This window comes from Sorex araneus, chromosome X (genome assembly GCF_027595985.1).
Source record: "Sorex araneus isolate mSorAra2 chromosome X, mSorAra2.pri, whole genome shotgun sequence".
Classification (NCBI taxonomy): Eukaryota; Metazoa; Chordata; class Mammalia; order Eulipotyphla; family Soricidae; genus Sorex; species Sorex araneus.
The window spans coordinates 100114648-100134545 of record NC_073313.1 but is presented as its reverse complement, the minus strand read 5'-3'; the positions used below and the strand labels follow the sequence as shown (position 1 = coordinate 100134545).

The 19898-nt window shown below is 40.6% G+C and overlaps 1 protein-coding gene across 1 annotated transcript; it reads right to left on the bottom strand.

Annotated features, from left to right (window-relative positions):
* Positions 1-17515: 17515 nt before the first annotated feature.
* On the bottom strand, positions 17516-18025 carry LOC101545572 (late histone H2B.L4). The gene has a single exon (XM_004606401.2). The coding sequence runs from the start codon at positions 18023-18025 to the stop codon at positions 17516-17518; it is 510 nt and encodes a 169-aa protein (XP_004606458.1).
* Between the last annotated feature and the right edge of the window lie 1873 nt (positions 18026-19898).

Sequence of the window (19898 nt, the reverse complement as noted above, 5' to 3'; positions counted from 1 at the left end):
AACATACCTCAGTAAAATCAGGAGGACAGAAATTTTATCAACTACCTTTGCAGACAGTGATGCACTGAAGATAGAAGTCAACCACGCACAGACTGCTTGTGGGAATGGCGAATGGCTCAGCCCTTTTGGAAAATAGTACAGACACTTCTCAAAAAATTAGAAATTGAGCTCCCATTTGACCCAGCAATACCACTTCTGGGAATATATCCCAGAGATACAAAAAAGTATAGTAGAAATGACATCTTCACTTACATGTTCATTGCAGCTCTGTTTACAATAGACAGAATCTGGAAAAAACCCAAGTGCCTTAGAACAGATGACTGGTTAAAGAAATTTTGGTACATCTACACAATGAAATACTATGCAGCTGTTAGAAAAGATGAAGTCATGCAATTTGCATATAGGTGCCTAGAGCAACATGGAAAGTATCATGTTAAGTGAAATGAGTCAGAAAGAGAGGGACAGCCATAGAAAGATTGCACTCATTTGTGGAATGTAAAGTAAAAGAATGGGAGACTAACACCCAAGAACAGCAGAAATAAGTAGAGGAGGATTACTCCACAGCTGAGAAGCCAGCCTCGCATGCTAGGAGAAAAGGCAGCTCAGATAGAGAAGATAGAGAAGGGACCACCAAGTAAAGGGTTCTAGGAGGGCCCACTCTGGATGGGAGAGGCTGGCTGAAAGTAGATTAGAGACCAAACATGATGGCCACTTAATACTTCTACTGCAAACCACAACACCCAAAAAGAGATGCAGTGAGAACAAAAGGGAATGACCTGCCAAAGAGGCTGGCTGGGTTGCGGGGGACAGAGTGTGGGTGGTGGGAGGGATACTGGGACCATTGGTTGTAGAAAATGGGCACTGTTGGAGGGATGGGTACTCGATCATTGTATGACTGAAACACAAGCATGAAAGTTTGTGAGTCTGTAACGGTACGCCCACGGTGATTCACTAATTAAAAATAATAATAATAAAAAAATAAAACTCAGCAAGGAAACACTAGCATTAAAGGAAGAGATAGAAGAGAGAGGCTAATAGATATATACAGGGTTTTGCATCCCAAAGAGAAAGAATACATATTTTTTTCCAGTGCACGCGAAACATTTTCCAAAATAGAACACGTGTATGCTCGATTCGGGAGCACATATACCAAAATAGACCACATGCTGAGTTAAAAAACATACCTCAATAGAATCAGGAAGATAGAAATTGTATCAACTATCTTTTCAGATCACGATGCACTGAAGATAAAAGTTGATCACGCATAGAAACACAGAACCAAATCAAACACCTGGAAATTAAACAACTCAATGTTGAACAACGAGTGGGTCAAGAAGGAAATCAAGGAAGAAATCCAAAGATACCTGGAAACAAATGAGAATGAAGACACGAGCTACCAGAACCTATGGGACGCAGCTAAAGCCGTGTTAAGAGGAAATGTATAGCTCTGCAAGCATTCCTCAGGAGGGAAGAAAGGGCCTACATAGATAACTTGACTTCACAGCTCAAGATCTTAGAAAATGACCAACAAAAGGAGCCCAAATCAGGCAGAAAGAAAGAAATAATAAAACTTAGAGCAGAAATTAAGGACATAAAATCCCAAAAAACAATCCGAAAGATCAATGAAACCAAGAGCTGGTTCTTTGATAAAATAAAGAAGATTGATAAACCACTTTCAAGGCTCACAAAGAAAGAGAGAGAACCCTAATAAACCGAATCAGAAATGAAAAGGGGGGCATCATAACAGAAACCAAAGAAATTCAAAACATCATCAGAGACTACTTTGAAAAGCTGTATGCCATGAAACAAGAGAATCTAGAAGAAGTGGATAAATTTCTCGATTCCTATCATCTCCTAAAGTTGAAGCAAGAAGGTCTGGAATACCTGAATAGACCTATTAATATCAAAGAAATTGAAACTGTAATCAAAGTTCTTCCAAAAAACAAAAGCCCAGGTCCAGATGGATTCACTAGTGAATTCTTCCAAACATTTTTTTTGCTTTTTGGGGTCACACCCAGCGATGCTCAGGGGTTACTCCTGGCTTTGCACTCAGGAACTACTCCTGGCGGTGCTTGGGGGACCATATGGGATGCCGGGGATCGAACCCGGGTCGGCCGCGTGCAAGGCAAACGCCCTACCCGCTGTGCTATCGCTCCGGCCCCTCTTCCAAACATTTAAAGAGGACCCATTGCCAGTTCTTTTCAAGCTTTTCTAGGAAATTGAAGAAACAGAAACTATCCCAAACAGTTTCCATGAGGCAGATATCTCCCTAATACCACAAACAAAGAAAGACACTACAAAAATAAAACTGATGAACACGGATGCAAAGATCCTCAACATAATATTAGAAAATAGAATCCAACAACTCATCAAAAAGATCATACACCACGACTATGTGGGATTGGTCCCGGGGATGCAAGGATGGTTTAACATTCGGAAATCAATCAACATAATCCATCATATCAATGAAAGAAAAGATAAATGCCATATAGTCATATATAATCATATCAACAGATGCAGAGAAAGCATTTGACAAGATCCAGCACCCGTTTATGATGAAAACTCTGAACAAAATGGGTATAGAAGGGACTTTCCTCAATAATAGTCAAAGCCATCTACCACAAGCCTATGACAAGTATCATCATCAATGGGGAAAAACTAAAAGCCTTCCCTCTAAGATCAGGGACGACACAAGGATGCCCACTCTCACCACTTCTGTTCAACATAGCACTGGAAGTACTTGCAATTGAGATTAGGCAAGAAAAAGATATTAAGTGCATTAAGGTAGGAAAGGAAGAAAGCAAGCGCTCACTATTCGCAGACGATATGACACTATATTTAGCGAACCCTAAAACCTGTACCAAGAAACTCCTAGAAACAATATAGCCTGTATAATGTTGCAGGCTACAAAAATCAATACCCAAAAGTCTATGGCCTTCATATATGCAAATAATAAGAGAGAAGAAAGTGACAAGAAAAAAGCAATCCCCTTCACAATTATGCCTCAAAAAATCAAGTACCTCAGAATCAGCTTAACTAAAGAGGTAAAAGACCTGTACAATTAAGACTACAAAACGCTACTTCAAGAAATAAATGAGGACATGAAGAAATGGAAACATATCCCATGCTCATGCATTGGGAGAATTAATGTTGTCAAAATTGTAATATTCCCCAAAGCATTATACAAATTAATGCAATCCCTATAAGGATACCCATGACATTCTTCAAAGAAATGGAAAAAACACTCCTGAAATTCATATGGAACAATAAATACCCACAAATAGCCAGAGCAATTCTTGGGAAAAAGAAGATGGGAGGCATCACCATCCCCAACCTAAAACTCTGCTACAAAGCGGTAATAATTAAAAGAGCATGGTACTGGAACAAAAGAAGAGCCGCAGACCAATGAAACAGGGTTGAATATCCCAACACACACCCTCAAACATATGATCATCTAACCTTTGATAAGAGAGCAAGAAATGTGAAGTGGAGCAAGGTAAGCATCTTTAACAAATGGTCCTGGAAAAACTGGAGATCTACATTAGAAAGAATGGGCTCAGACCTCTACCTACACCATGCACAAAAGTCAGATCAAAATGGATTAAATACCTCAACATCAGACCAGAATCCATCAGGTACATTGAAGACAAGGTTGGCAAACCTCTCCATGACATTGAAGCTAAAGGTATCTTTAAAGGCAATACACCATTGACCAAGCAAGTGGAAACGGAGATAAACAAATGGGACTACCTTAAACTGAGAAGCTTCTGCACCTCAAAATATACAGCGACCAGAATACAAAGACAGTCTACAGAATGGGAAATGATAATCACCTAATACCCATCAAATAAGGGGTTGATATCAAGGATGTACAAGGCACTCGTTGAACTCTACAAGAAGATAAAATCCAACCGCATCAGAAAATGGGGCTGGGGGTGGAAATGAACAGAAATTTTCTCAAAGAAAATATCCAAATGGCTAAAAGATACACAAGAAAATGCTCCACATCACTAATCATCAGGGAGATGCAGACTAAAATAACAATGAGATATCATTTCAAACCACAGACACTGGCCCACATCCAAAAGAACAAAAGCAACCGCTGTTGGAGAGGATGTGGAGAGAAAGGGACCCTTCTACACTGCTGGTGGGAATGCTGACTGGTCCAGCCCCTTTGGAAAACAATATGGACACTTTTCAAAAAATTACAAATTGAGCTCCATTTGGCCTAGCAATACCATTCCTGGGAATATATCCTGGAGAAGCAAAGGTACAGTAGAAATGACATTACATTTGTATGTTCATTGCAGCACTCTTTACTATAGCCAAAATCTGGAAAAAAATGGAGTGCCCCCAAAAAGATGACTGGTTAAAGAAACTTTGGTACATCTACACAATGGAATACTATGCAGCTGTTAGAAAAGATGAAGTCATGAAATTTGCTTATATCTAAGTGGAGCAACATGGAAAGTATCATGTTAACTGAAATGAGTCAGAAAGAGAAAGACATACATATAAAGATTGCACTCAGCTGTGGAATATAAAGTTAACAGAATGCAAGACTAACCAAGAGTAGTAGAGATAAAGACCAGGAGGTTTGCTCCACAGCTTGGAAACTGACCTCACATGCTGGGGGAAAATGTAGCTGAGATAGAGAAGGGAACACTAAATAGAGGATGTTGGCAGGACCCATTCGGGTTGAAAGATGTGTGCCGAGGTATACTATAGAGTGAACATGATGGCCACTCAATACCTCTATTGCAAACTACAATATCCAAAAGGAGAGAGAACAAAAGGAAATACCCTGCTACAGAGGCAGGGTGGGGTGTTGGGGGATGAGGTAGATGTGGTGGGAGGGATACTGGGAATATTGGTGGAGGAGAATGGGCACTGTTGGAGGGATGGATAAACAATCACTGTATGACTGAAATGCAAACACGAAAGTTCATAAGCTTGTAAATGTACCTCACGGTGATTCACTAATAAAATTTTTTTTAAAAAAAGAATCGCTAGATTATATGGGAGATCAAGTCCTAACTTGATGGGAACTATCTATATTGATTCATAAAAAACTGGACCATTCTACATTCCCATCAGAAGTGAATGAGGTTCTTTTTCTCCCACTTCCTGCCAACATTGGTTGTTTTTGTTCTTTTGGATATGTGCCAGTCTTCCTGGTGTCAGGTGTCTCACTGGTGTCTCACTGTCATTTGCATTTGCATTTCTCTGATGATCTGATGCAGAGCATTTTTTCATATGCTTTTCAGCCATCTGTAGTGCTATTTTGAGGAAATTTCTATCTCTCTCTTCCCCCAATATTTTAATGGATTGGTTTTTAATTTTTCTTGTAAAGTTCTACCAGTGCCTATTGGATCTTGTATATTAACCCTTTATTATTATAAGAGTGTTAGACAAATACTTTATCCTAGTCTATGGGGAGTCTTTTATAATGGCAATTGCTTCTTTTGTTGTGCAGGAGCCTCTTAATTTTATTTTTATTTTATTTTGGCACGATGATTTACAATGATGTTAATGTTTCAAGACTTAAGTTTTCATTGTCAAACACAACCATCAACAACTTTGTAAATCTCAGTTCTTCAACAAAAAATGTTTTAAATAAAAAGATTTTGTGAGTATAGTGAGTGTAAAATGGCCTCTAATAATATTATTTCCCAGGTTTGTTGCATGCAATGAAACTGCTGCACACTATACTATCACTGTAGCCCCTACCAAGTGTTTTTTAAAAGTAAATATCTTGAACAGAAACTTCACAAGGAAATTATAATTCCAGTAGGCATATGAAAAGATGCTCAAAACCATTAGTAATTAGGTTTCCTCTCTGGAGAAAAAGACAAAAAGAGAAAGAAATTTAGGTACTGGCTATAACTAAAAGATCTGGATTATATGCTCTGCGTATGGGAGCCTGGAATTTGATCCCTTGCACTGTGTAGGCTCTGAGTAGTATGTCAACTGAGCACTGTTGGAATTGACCTCTCCCCTCTATGAAATAACTTTATGTGTGTTAATTCCTCATATCAAATTCCAGAGCAATAAATAGTCCTGATACAGAGACTAGTTTATCTCAATCTTTCTCTAAGGAGATCTCCGGTTTAGAGATGTGGATGGCCAAAAGGTATATGAAAAATGTTCTGCATCACATTATTAGGGAAATGCAAATGAAAACAACAAGGAGATATATCACCTCACATCAGGAAGACTGGCACACCTCCCAAAAAACAGAAGCAACCAATATTGGCGGGAATGTGGAGAAAAGGAACGTTATTCACTGCTGGCGAGAATGTAAAGTGGTTCAACCTTTCTGGAAGACACCTCCTCCTCCCGATTGACTGCTACACTCCTCCATATGTGTTGCCCTTTCTTTGTTGTATCCCCCAGCCACCTCAAGTGGCACGTTTCCTACTGAACACCAGTTCTCAAGTTCTTTGTTTTCATTGCAATTGAGTACTTGTTATTCCAGCATTGTTTCTTTAGGCCTTGCATATAAGAGAAATCATATGTTTAAGTACACTAACTTAAGCCTTTGAAAAATTCTTAACTTCCGAAACACTAGACACATATTGAATTTGGTTGCTCATCCTGGTAGACCTCCTACTCCCTCTCTTCCAACTTTTTTCTGTGGAACTTGACGACAAGACAAGTATTTAAAGGACAGATGTGGTCTTCTGGTTATGGTGACTCTATGGATGGGGTCCTGAGCTTTCAAACCACAAATCATATCCTGGAGGTGCTCATGACTTATTCCTGGCTCGCCCCTCAGGATTCACTCCTGATAATTGTTGGGGGCCATATGAGGCTCCAAACATCAAACTGAGATTGACTGCATTCAAGGTAAGTGCTGCACTGGCTCTACTATAGCTCCAATATTACAGGACTTTTTTGAGACATGATGGACTCCCATCCTGTGTCATATTGGGCCATGACAACAATCACAGTGTAGGGAGCCATCTTACAGAGTTTGGCTCTTATCGTCTAGTCAAGCGGAGGCTGCTTGGGATTCCTGTGATCTTATCATTTCACCATTTGTCTCACTAGGCAAAGGCCATGCCTGATCAACATTCTACTACTGTTCCTATGGGGGTCCAAGCATGCATACCACCCCCCTCCCACCAAGAGGTATAAGTATTGTAACTGCTGTGAATAAACTCTCTCTCTTTCTCTCTCCTCCTCCTTCTGGCTCTGCGTCTGTTCATTCGGTTACGTCCCCTCCTTAGCCCCACGAAGGGTCCTCCCTGCGGGACAGGACGGGACCCCACATCACAGGTCAACCCATATTTGCTTCCCATCATCTTCCTAGTCCCTGCCATTACTTCTCTTTGGAATTATTATAGTAGATATCTCAAGAGATGGAGAATAAGTACAAATGGTACATCGATGATTCTGTCATGACATTTTGCTTTTAGAAATTGCTAAAATTCAAAGCAACAAGACAAAAAATGCACATTACAAGGATGGAAGATGTTTCATGGACGGAATGCTAATTGTTTTTCTTGAACAACTGAGATAAAAAGGTAGTGTGGGTGTAAATTATGGAAGGCAATACCATTGTCCCAATATAGATCCAATAGAGATCCTGGTAACTTTTTATTTTTTAATTTAGTTATCCTCAGCTTTTTTCCTGGATTTTTGAAACTGAATCACCATGTGATATAGTTATCCACTTGTTCATGATTGATTTTCGGTCATACAGTGATCCAACATCCATCCCTTAATCAGTACATATTCTCTGCCACCAATGTTCTTTTTCCCTCATGCTCATCCACCTGAATGACACTACAATCTGTCTCTATGGCAGACACATTTCTTCTCTCTCACTCTCTTTCATTTTCCTTTAAGACACTGGTTTGCAATACTGTTAATAAAAGTGTATAATGAATATCATTTTATCTCTTTTAGCACTCACTTTTGCCCAGTGATCATTTTTACCCATCACTGTCATAGTGATCCCTTATCTGTCCTAACTGTGCTCACCCTGTCCCTTTGTGGCAAGCTTCGTACCATGGACCAGTCCTCCTGCCCCTTGTTTCTACTGTTTTATTCTACTGTATTATTAACATACTATGTGTTTTTTATATCTCACAAATCAGTGCAATCATTGTACATTTGACCCCTCCCTCTTATTTCAGTCAGCATGATACACTCAAAATGCCATTCCATGTATAAGAAAATATTATTACTTCATTTTTTCCTAACAGTTGCATTGTGTTCCATTGTAGATGCACCAGAGTTTCTTTATCTATTTATCTGTTCTCAGAAACTTGGGTTGTTTCCAGATCATTCCTATTGTAAATAGTGCTAAAATGAATTTAGGAAAGCAGTTGACTTTTCTGCGTTGTGTTTTGGGGCCACAAGGGTATATTAGTAGAAGCAGTACTGCTGGGTCGTATGGATGCTCAATTTCTAGTTTTTTTGAGGAATGTCCATATTGTTTTCCAGAAAAGCTGAAAAAATTGGCATTCAATCAGTAGTCAATGAGAGTTCCATTCTCTCCTCATCTGCTCGAGAACTGGTTGTTCTTTTTGATGAGTCAGACTCTGTGGTGTTAGCTGATATCTCATTGTTGTTTTGATTTGCATTGCCCCAATATTTAGTTATGTGGAACATTCCTGTGCCTTTTGGTCACTTGTGTTTCTTCTCTGAGGAAGTTTCTGTTCCTCTCTTCTCACCATTTTTGATGGGGTTGTATGTATTTTTCTCGCAAATATCTACCATGACTTACATAGCTTGAATATTTGCACCTTATCAGATGAGTGCAGAAGCTTCTTTGTTTAATGTGGTCCTATTTATTTATCTCTGCTTCCACTTGCTTGGTCAATGATGTTTCATCCTCATAGATGCCTTTAACTTCAATGTCATGAAGAGTTCTGCCTACGTTTTCCTCTATGTATCCGATGTTTTCAGGTCTCATATTAAGGTCTTTAATCTGTTTGGATTTAATTTTGGTGCATGGCATTAGAAACTGGTCTGAATTTACTTTTTGCATGTGGCTGTGACCAGTTTTCTCAAAACTTCTTGTTGGAGAGGCTTTCATTTGCTCCCTTCATATTTTTACTCCTTTATCGAAGATTAACTGATCATATACCTGAGGGTATGTCTCAGGATATATAAGTCTATTCCACTTATCTGGGGTCTGTCTTTATTTCAATATAATGTTGTTTTAATTACTACCACTTTGAAGTACAGTTTGAAGTTGGGGCAAGTGATGCCTCCTATCTTCTTTTTCTCCAAAACTGCTTCAGCTATTTGGGCAGAGGAAGATTTGTTGTTCCATGTGAATTTCAGGAGTGTTTCATCTATGTATTTTTAAAAAATGACATAGGCCTTCTTATGGAGATGCTGCATTGAATATGTAGAAAGCTTTGTGGAGCATTGCCATATTGATGACATTCATCCTCCGAGTCTATGAGCAGAGAATGTGTTTCCATTTCCTGGTGTCTTCTGATATTTCTTGAAGTAGGATTTTGTAACTTTTTTTTGTAAGTCTTTCACCTTCTTAGTTACAATGATTCTTGGGTACCTGATTTTTTAAGGCACAATTGTGATCAGGATTATTTTAAAATATCTCTTTAGCTATTTATTTATTTGTACATAAGAAAGCCATGGACTTTGCCTATTAATTTTATAGCCTGACACTTTTTGTAGCCAATTAACTTTTTTTTCCTTTTGGGTCATACCCAGCGATGCTCAGGGGTTACTCCTGGGTTTGTACTCAGAAATTACTCCTGGTGGTGCTTGGGGGACCATATGGGATGCTGGGGATTGGACCTGGGTTGGCCGCGTCCAAGGCAAACGCCCTACCCACTGTACTATCGCTTCTGCCCCTGTAGCCAATTAACTTTAAAAATCTAAAAATTTTAAAATAAAAAATTAAAAAATCTATTATTTTGAGGAGCTTTCTAGTATAGTTTTTTGGAGTTTTCTAAATATAGTATCATGTGATTCATGAATAGTGAGTTCTTGGCTTCTTCCTTTCCTATATGGATTTCCTTGATATCTTCTTTTTTGCCTAATTGTTATGGCAAGTACTTGTAGCACGATATGAAATAGAAGTGCCAAGAAAGGGAAACCTTGTCTTGTGCTTAATTTTAGGAGGTAGCCTTTTAGATTTTCCCCATTGAGTGTGATGTTTTCTGTGAGTTTCTGGTAAATTGCTTTGACTATATGAGAACTATATGACAACTTCAGTTCTCATTTTGCTGAGTTTTTTTAAATCCTGAATGGGTGTGCTGATTCTTGTCAAATGCTTTCTCTGCATCTATTGATATGAGTGTATAGTTGTTTTTTTCCTTATGTTGGTATGGTGCATTACATTGATTGACATGTGTAGGTTAAACCACCCTTGTGTTTCCAGAATGAATCCTACTTGGATATGGTGTGCAATCTTTTTGATGAATTTTTGGATTCTGAGTGCTATTATTTTGTTGAGGATCTTTGCATCTTTGCATCTGTATTAATCAAGGATATCGGCCTGTAATTCTCTGGTTTTGGTGGCGCCTCTGTCTGATTTTGGTATCAGGGTGATACTGGCTTCATAGAGGTGCTTGTGAGTGTTTTTGTTTCTTCAGTTTCCCGAAGAGTCTGAAAAAGATTGACAGTAGGTCCTCTTTAAAGTTGTGAAAGAATTCAATGGTGAATCCATCTGGGCTTGAAATTTTGTTTTTTGTGAAGGCTTTTGATTACCAGTTCTATTTCGTCTATAGTTATAGGTCTGTTCAAATATTACAAATCATCTTGGTTCAGCCTTGAGAGTCCAGGAACTTATCCATCTCTTCCAGCTCCTCTTATTTCATGCCAAAAAAGATTATCATAAAGTAATCTCTGATAACCCTTTGAATTTCTGTGTCGTGTGCTGCAATGTCCCCTCTTTCATTTCTGATTTAGTTTATTAGGGTTCTCTCTCATTGTGAGTCTTGCTAGCGTGATATCTGTCTTGTTTATTTTCTCAAAGAACCAGCTCTTGGTATAACTGATCTTTCAAATTGGTTTCTGTTTTGGATTTATGGTCACTCATTTCCAATCTAAGTTTTATTTTTCTTTCCTTCTGCCCTGTTTTGGACTCCTTTTGTTGCTTATTTTCCAGTTTCTTAAGTTTTTTAGTCCTTTTATTTGTGTGGGCCCTTCCTTCCTTCCAAAAGAATGCTTGCATACCTGTGAATTTTCCTCTTAAAACCACTATTGCTCTATTCCACAAGTTCTGGTAGCTTGTGCATGCTTTCTCATCTTTTTTAACATAATTTTTTTCTCATCATCTAAAAGTTTTATTTTATTTTATTTTTATTTTATTGAATCACTGTGAGATACAGTTACAAGCTTTCATGTTTGAGTTACAATCATACAATGAACAAACACCCACCAGTGCACATTCCCTACCACCAATCTCCCCAGTATATCCCCCTTTCCCACCCTCCTCCTGCCTCTATGGCAGACAATTTCTGCCATACTCTTTCTCTTCTTTTGGGAATTCTGGTTTGCAATACAGATACTGAGAGGTTATTATGTTTGGTCCTTTATTTACTTACAGCACACATCTCCCATCCCAACCAATTCCTCCAACCATCATTTCCTTAGTGATCCCTTCTCTATTCCAGCTGCCTTCTCCCCACTCACTGATGAGGCAGGCTTCCAACTATGGAGCAATCTTCCTGGCCTTTTTGTTTACTGTTCTTGGATGTCAGTCTCATATTATGTTATTTTATACTCCACAAATGAATGCAGTCTTTCTATGTCTGTCTCTCTCTTTCAGACTCATTTCACTTAGCATGTTACTATCCATGTCTATCCACTTACAAGCAAATTTCATGACTTCATCTCTCCTAACAGCTGCTTAGGATTCCAGTGTGTAGATGTACCAAAGTTTCTTTAACCAGTCGTCTGTTCTCGGGCGCTTGAGTTGTTTCCAGATTTTGGCTATTGTGAACAGTGCTGCAGTGAGTAACATAAATCTCTTAATTTTGTCTCTGACTTCCTTTCTGTTGCACTGGTTGTTCAGAAATGAACTATTGAATTTCCAGGTGTTTGAATTGTTTCTTCATTTCTATTTATGATCATCTTCTATTTTCAGTGCAACATGTATTGTAAGTGTATTTGATATGATTTCTATGCTCTTGACTTGTGGAGGTATGTTTTGTGTATTAGTATGTGGTCTATCATGGAGAATGTCCCAGGTGTATTGAAGGATAATATGTATTCAGACTTTTGAGGATGAAAAGCCATGTATACATATATATATATATATATATATATATATATATATATATAGTGTGTGTGTGTTGCATTTATTTCCTCAAAGAAAGTACTTCCTTGCTGAGCTTTAGGATTTTTTCCCAAGGTTCCCCACCTGATCTACCAAGAGGACACAAATCAAAATGGGACTATTCAACTACAATTGTATTGTGCCAATGTCTTTCTTCAAGTCTATTAGTTGTTTTAAGAATTTTGCTGGTCCCTCCTTTGGTGCGTATACATTTTGGACTGTGAGTTCTTCCTGATGTACATATCCCTTGATCTTTTGCTTTAGCTTATAAACTTTCTTAGCCTGATGCATCTATGTAAGCTGATACATGTATGGCCATCCCTAACTTTTTGAGGGGGTTGTTTTCTTGAAGAATTGTCCTTTATCCTTTGATGTTGAGTCTCGGTTTGCTCTGACAGTTGAAATAGGTCTCTTGGGTTAGGTTCAATTTTCTCATCCATCCTGCCACTCAGTGCTTCTTAATTGGTGGATTTGAAGTCAATGGTCCTCCAAGCATGGAGCAGAGAGGAGAGAGATGGTCACTTTCTCTCTATCATCCTCTGTCATGCCTAGACAAGCTGGGAAAGCTAAGACTGATAAAGTCTAGAAAGTCAGTCCTAGGCCTTACCCAGGGTTTCCAGGTACTTTGTCCTGTATCACAGAAAAGAATTTCAGTGAGTCAGAAAGAAAGAGACAGACATAGAAAGATTGCACTCATATGTGGAATATAATGTAACTGAGAAGTACAAGTTGGCAATGATGCAACTTCTGGCAGATATCTCTCTGGACTTAGTTACTAAAATACAGAAACCCAAAACCGAGAGGCCGCTAAGTGTGGTCACTAGACCTCATACCTCTTCATCCTTAGCAATGGAAAACAAATTATCTAATGCTTCCTTTTCAGCAGGTCTGACTTTAGGGGAGAGACTCTCCAAACAATAATAGTGAATTTTGTTGAAATATTGAATGCAATCAAAGTGAAAGTAAAGTGAAATTTATTAGTTACACAGGCGGGGGGGCTAAGGATGGGGGGACTAGGGGCGTGGGGGGTTAGGGGTGTGGGGGTGCAGGGTGGAGCTATACTGGGATTCTTGGTGGTGGAATATGTGCACTGGTGAAGGTATTTGAGCATTGTATAACTGAGATTTAAACCTGAAAACTTTGTAACTTTCCACATGGTGACTCAATAAAAAAATTAAAACAAAAAGAAAAAAAGAAAAGAATTTCAGGAGTATGCAAGCAGTGAAATAAAAACAGATATTATTTGGATGGTTTGGGGGGAAGGGGAAGGAAGGAGAGCAAAGGGAGAGAGAGTAGCATGTTCAAGGGAGAACACAGGCTTCTCTAAAGGAGGAGAGTCCCAGTACACATCAAAAGAGGGGAGATGCAAGGGAAACATGTGCTCGGGGGCCACATGTGTTTTGCCACATAGGCACAAGCAGCACGTGGGCTGGGTTAGCATATGTGTACCCTTCTTTTGTTCAAGATTGCTTTTATAAGGTTGTTCCCAAGGTGGGGTTTTCTAGCTAAGTAAATTTTTCGCATGGGTGGTTGCCAAGAGCAGAAGGGGTATTGCCTTTTTTGAGTTTCTCTGACAGAGGTTGGGGTACTTAATGTGTCAGAAAATCTTCTCAGGTCCTTAATGGCAGTCTTTGACTTTGATTAAGTTTGTTTCTCTTTGGATTCCTACCTTCTCAGGATCTGTCACTTGCATCAGGAAGATGTAATCAGGTCTAAACCTAAATTCTTGCAGCTTTAGGGCTATTGGATTTATTACTTCTCTGAAATACAATTGCCATGGGCCTTTACCTATCTATTTGCTCACCTCAGATTTAGCACATTGACATTGAGAGAGAGAGTACGGCAGAGCCTGGCAAGCTCCCCGTGGCATATTAGATATGCCAAAAGCAGTAACAATGATGATAGAGCCTCCTGACCCCGATAGAGCCTCCAATGTGGCACTATTGGGAAGAACTAGAAAAGAGAGGCTGCTACAGTCTCAGGGCTAAGATGAATGAAGATGTTACTGACACCCACTCGAGCAAATCGATGAACAACAGGATGATAGTGATAGTGATAGTGATAGTGATAGTGACATTGAGAGAGATTATAGTTCTGACGTTTTGTGTCATCTTCTGCTGGAGCTTGACGTGTTTGTGAGGCTTGTCTTGTCTTAGAGTAGCCCATTTACTAATTTTTGTGACAATGTCTTGGAGTCTATGAATTTTTCGAGTTGGTAAAGTCCTGTTTTTTAAACAGGCAACAGACCTGACCATAAAATGCGATGAATCTACATTGAGCTTTTCCCAACTATATTAAGTTTAGGACGTGTTCTAATGTTCAAATGTCTTGAATCACCCAGAAAGATTTGCTACAGTTGTTTTCCTGGTTATACTGACCAGGCTCTTTGGGATGCAAATTATGTTTTTAGTTTTCAGTTTCATTCCTAGGACCATTCCCAAGTTTGAGAACAATCAGTCCTCACAAAGAGATCCTTTTATCTGATCTTTCCTCTAATTATCACTAGAAGATCACTGGAGTTATGAGTTTGGCTAATGGCTGCAAAACAAAAATTTGCAGACTCCTTGTCCACTATCTTTGCAAGGGGTAAAAAAATCCTCCACTGTGATAAAAATCTACCCAAAATTTAAAAAATTATCTACCTAGTACTTACAAGGGGAAAATAAACACTGTCTACTGTAAAAAACATGCTGCAGAAACATCACTCTCTACAAGCAATAGCCCTCTAATCTGAGGCCATCTAATCATCTAATCTAATGCCATCAAGCGCTACACTGGTACTGACCGAACTATTTTTTTTTAATATTTTAAGAAAAATATTTGAATCACTGTGAGATATTTACAAGCTTTCATGTTTGGGTTACAATCTCACAAGGATCAAACACCCATCCCTCCACCAGTGCACATTCCCCACCACCAATATCCTGGGTATACCCTCCCTTTCCCACCCTCCCCCTGCCTCCATGGCAGACAATATTCCCCATACTCTTTCTCTACTTTTGGGCATTATAGCTTGCAACACAGACACTGAGAGGTCATCATGTTTGGTCCATTATCTATTTTCGGCATGCATCTCCCATCCCAACTGGTTCTTCCAGCCATCATTTTCTTAGTGATCTCTTCTCTATTCCATCTGCCTTCTCCCTTCAGCTCATGAAGCAGTCTTCCAGCTATGGGGCAATCCCCCTGGCCCTTGTATCTACCGTCCTTGGGGGTCAGCCTCATGTGACGCTCCCCTACACTCCACAAATGAGTGCCTGACTGAACTCTTTAGTCCTACCCATGGCTCTCTTGCAGTGTGCTCTAAATATTGTTTTTACCTGATTCAACCTTACCTTTAGGAAAATCCTCACCCTCTAAAATAATGGACACACCTTGCGTTCAGTTGTCCATATGGGAACCCTCTCTCCAATCTAGCTATTCCAACTTCTGTAGCTTGATTTCTAAGACCCATATCAAAAGAACAGATGTAAGCCTCTGTCCGTGATGACTCTGTACATGAGATAAAAAGACCTGTTTACCCAGCCAGTCACATGCTGAAAAGATACAAGAATTTCTGAGACTTGATGGCTTCTACACCATGAAGCATGGATATTGAACTATGGAAACAGGCTCATTTTCATCTCAATTTGTTTCACATCACCTCCCCAGTCTCTGCTCTGACTCCTCTTTGGAATTATTAGTGCACAGTTTTCCAGAGATGGGAAGTAACTAAATGAAATGCTAGAACCATGTATCAGACAGGATTGACACCTAAAGTACCCAGTGAATATGCCAGCACTTTGGAGCCAGACATTAGGTGAGCTATCTGAGCCTGGAGTGGCTTCACCAAACCTTACTAGCAGGGGGAGAGAACAAAAGGGAATGCCCTGCCAAAGAGGAAGGGGGCGGTGGAAGGAGTGAGGTGGGGGTGGTGAGAGGGATACTGGGATCATTGGTGGAGGTAAATGGGCACTGGTGGAGGGATGGGTAAATAATCACTGTATGAGTGAAATGAAAACACAAAAGTTCATAAGTTTGTAACTGTACATCACAATGATTCTCTATTCATTTTTTTTAAAAAAGAATTGCAAAAAAACCCCTTATTAGCAGGGATGCTACCAATGATAATATCACGTGGTGAGCCTAATCCAGGAACACCTGATGAGGTGGTTTTCTTCCCATTATGTAGATCAATGTACCATAGGGCAAATCAATTCCCTTCTGCATTTTCTTCTGGCTTGTTTCTTTAACAACTGCATTAATTTTGCATCCCCACACCTCAAAGAAAAGCTCATGCATTATAGCATGGCACACATACTACATATACATGCATAGATATATAATCAATATCATGAGGTCATTGAGGCTGGGACTCAGTAGCACCCTGTCTACTACTCAAATTTCCAACAAACCTGTTTTTGCTCAAATCTAAAATAAGGTTTCAAAGGTAGAATTTAAGCTAAGTGCCATAATCCTTTAAATACTGCCTGGGTGTAGGTAAAGACTCACCTTCTAAAGGCCAGAATGCAGACAGAGTTGTTTTGAAAAACAAACGGCCACAAAATGTCTTTGACCACTAGTGTGTGCTGGACATGAAGGACTGGGCTAAGAATGAAGTAAAACAGAGGTGTTATAAAATGTTTGAGCAGAATATAAAGACCAAATAAATGGGAAGCAACATGGAAGAAAAAGTGCAGGATATGGTTACACGGTGTTGCTAAAGGAGGTAACTGGATGCACCAAAACCTTAGTCGTCAATCTAAAAACATTTATCAAGTAAGGTATTTGGGCACACCCAACAGTGCTCAGGGATTACATTAGGTGGTTGTGGATATTGTTCCCCGAGTGTGTCACATGCAGGCCCTACCCACTGTACTACTCTCTCCTGTCTCTCAAGAAATATTAAAAGGCCATGCTCCCTTCTCCCTTTATCCAGCTACTGTGCATAAAGTAACTCCCACACTACAGTCCTGGAAAACTAGAACTGAGCTGGCGGCAGATTTTGAGAGTGTGGGATTAGCACTTCAAACCAGGCTGTGCCAAGGAAGCAGCAAAAGGGCAGTGAAACTACCTGTCAAAGACCAGCGTCTGGGCACAATCCTTTTTTATTGTGGGTCAAAATGTTTTACCAAGGGGTCAAAAAGTCTGGCAACTTAGAGTCCTTCCCTTTTAGAGGTCCAGGTCTTCTGGTGACCACTGAGGTGGCTGTTGAAAGAGCCATGGTGAACGTTGACCACGTTGGGTCCAGGGTGCCAAGGCAGCTCAGTGGCGATTGGTGCGTCTGCTGCCGGCTTTGTTGCCCTGCATCATGACCCGACTGGCCAGTCTGGCGGGCAGCAGCAGACGCATTGCCATCTGGATGTCTCTTTTGGTGATGGTGGAGTGCTGCGCATAGCGTGCCAGTTGTGCAGCCACCTCCTGGATGCGTTGAAGGACATCCTTCACTATGCAATCCAGGACCGACACGGCCTGGCAGGTAATACTCAGGTTTCTGTGGGTGTTCCTCAGGATTCTGCAGAAATAACTGGCAAAACTGAGGGTTTCACCTTGGTGGAGGCGGCGGTAGGTTTCGCAGTGGTAGCTGCGGCGGTGAGATTCGCGGTGGTGGCTGCGACGGCGCCTAGGACACGGTCTTGTCATGGGTGGCGTCGGGAGCCTAGAGGATAGACTCCTTGAAGAAGGCTGCTGCTGCTGTTGCTGCCGGAGCCGCCGCCTCTGGGCCAGGGACTCTTGCTCTGGGCCAACATGTGGCACAGAGTTGGGCTGAACCATCTCTGAGGCAGCTTCGCGAAGCTGGTCACGAAGACAAATGGCGTCAGTGGAGGCCACGGGCCTTCCTATATGGTCCTTCCTTTCTGATGTCACAAAGCATCTCTCTCCCTGGAGACTGTAAGTGGGATGGTGCTGGGGGGCCTGTCACAAAGTCCCAGGTATCCTATGACATTGGAATGCCTTTCTGCCTGGCAACACATCCACCAATCAGGTCCACCCTTCCCTTGACCATGACTACATAATGACTGACAGGTGACAGGTGCTGGTGGGGGCCAGGGTATGGCTTAAAGTGTTAAATTCGCCGTTGGTAAAGGCAGACATTTAAGCAGCTGTGGGGACATTGCTGCAGTTATGGTATTTTAAGCATTAGTATTAAAGTGCTCTTGGTGAAGGCAACAAGAAGGTTCTATGTGGCATAATTATGCCCTGCCTCCTACTTGGCCCATTCACTCATCATGTAGCATGAGCCTATGTTCAACTACACGTTGTGTGTGGGGGGCAGCCTTCATTTGAAACCTCCACATAAGTTGACACTGCTGTGTCCCAACTACTATTTTATTTGACTTTGGGGTGTTGGCAAGCAATGTCCATGTTGGCTAAGCAGTCTTGTGCATTGATGAACCAAGAATGGATTCAAGGAAGCCACTTCCCAAACAGAAAGGGCTGGGTGTGAACCAGGCTCCCTACAACAAGAACAACACGTATATCTGAGTGGTTTTGAGACAGCTTCACCTTAAGGAGTCACTTCTTTGATCAAGTTCCTGCTGTTTGAAATTTTTTGTCTAAGTGAATTTCACTTGTGTTTCAGAGAATGCATCTCTCCTGGTCGCTGACTCTGAGGTGTATCAGCCCCTCCAGAGATTTTCGGATGGACAACCCCTGCGCCTGCTCCTGACCAGGAGCTGCACAGGCAGCCTTGTTGGAGGCCATCCAGATCATCATCAGGTGTGTGAGCCAATGCTGATAAGTTGCCTCAGGTTCCCCTGAGCATCATAATCCAAATGCTCTTTTCACAGCCTCTTAATGTGTCCAGAGAATAACAGAAGTAGAAATAAAATATGTATACTATTCTAGGTTTGGGATGATTATTAAGATATATCTGTGACCTTGTGAAAGCACTATCCCTCCTTAGGCACGCTTATTTACAAGTTTAACTAATACAAATTGTTCCATGTGTATCCTAGGTATTTATTGACCCTATTTCCTTCATAATTTTCTGAAAGGGTCATATTTATCCATTTTTCCTATGTGCCGTTTTTCTTTTTCTTGAGGATGTGCTCCCAAGTTTTGCTGAGGTTCCACCTAGGATTAATTCAACTTTCCTGCCCTACTGGGATGGTAATGTAATACAAATGCAGTGCCCCGGATGCTTTGCTCAACTGACTCTGTGTGCACCTGATTACCTGTTTCACACCTTGTGTGGCCTAGTACCTGCAAGGCATATATTCCAAAACTTTGAGCTGTTTTTCTGGCCCATGATTGCTTCGCTGGACTGGAGCAATAGCACAGTGGGTAGAGGGTGTTTGCTTTGCATGCGGCCGACCCAGGTTAGATTCCTCCATCCCTCTCGGAGAGCATGGCAAGGTACCAAGAGTATCCCGCCCGCACGGCAGAGCCTGGCAAGCTACTCGTGACATATTCGATATGCCAAAAACAGTAACAACAAGTCTCACAATGGAGACGTTACTGGTGCCTGCTTGAGCAAATCGATGAACAGTGGGACGACAGTGCTACAATACTATGATCGCTTCGTTATAAACAAACCCAGAATTATCACACTTAAATGTGGTTTATAGAATACTGAACGAGGAAATATACTTTAGTATAGAGGGGGTGCCTAGGTCACTCTTGACTCCAGTGTTTAAATACAGGA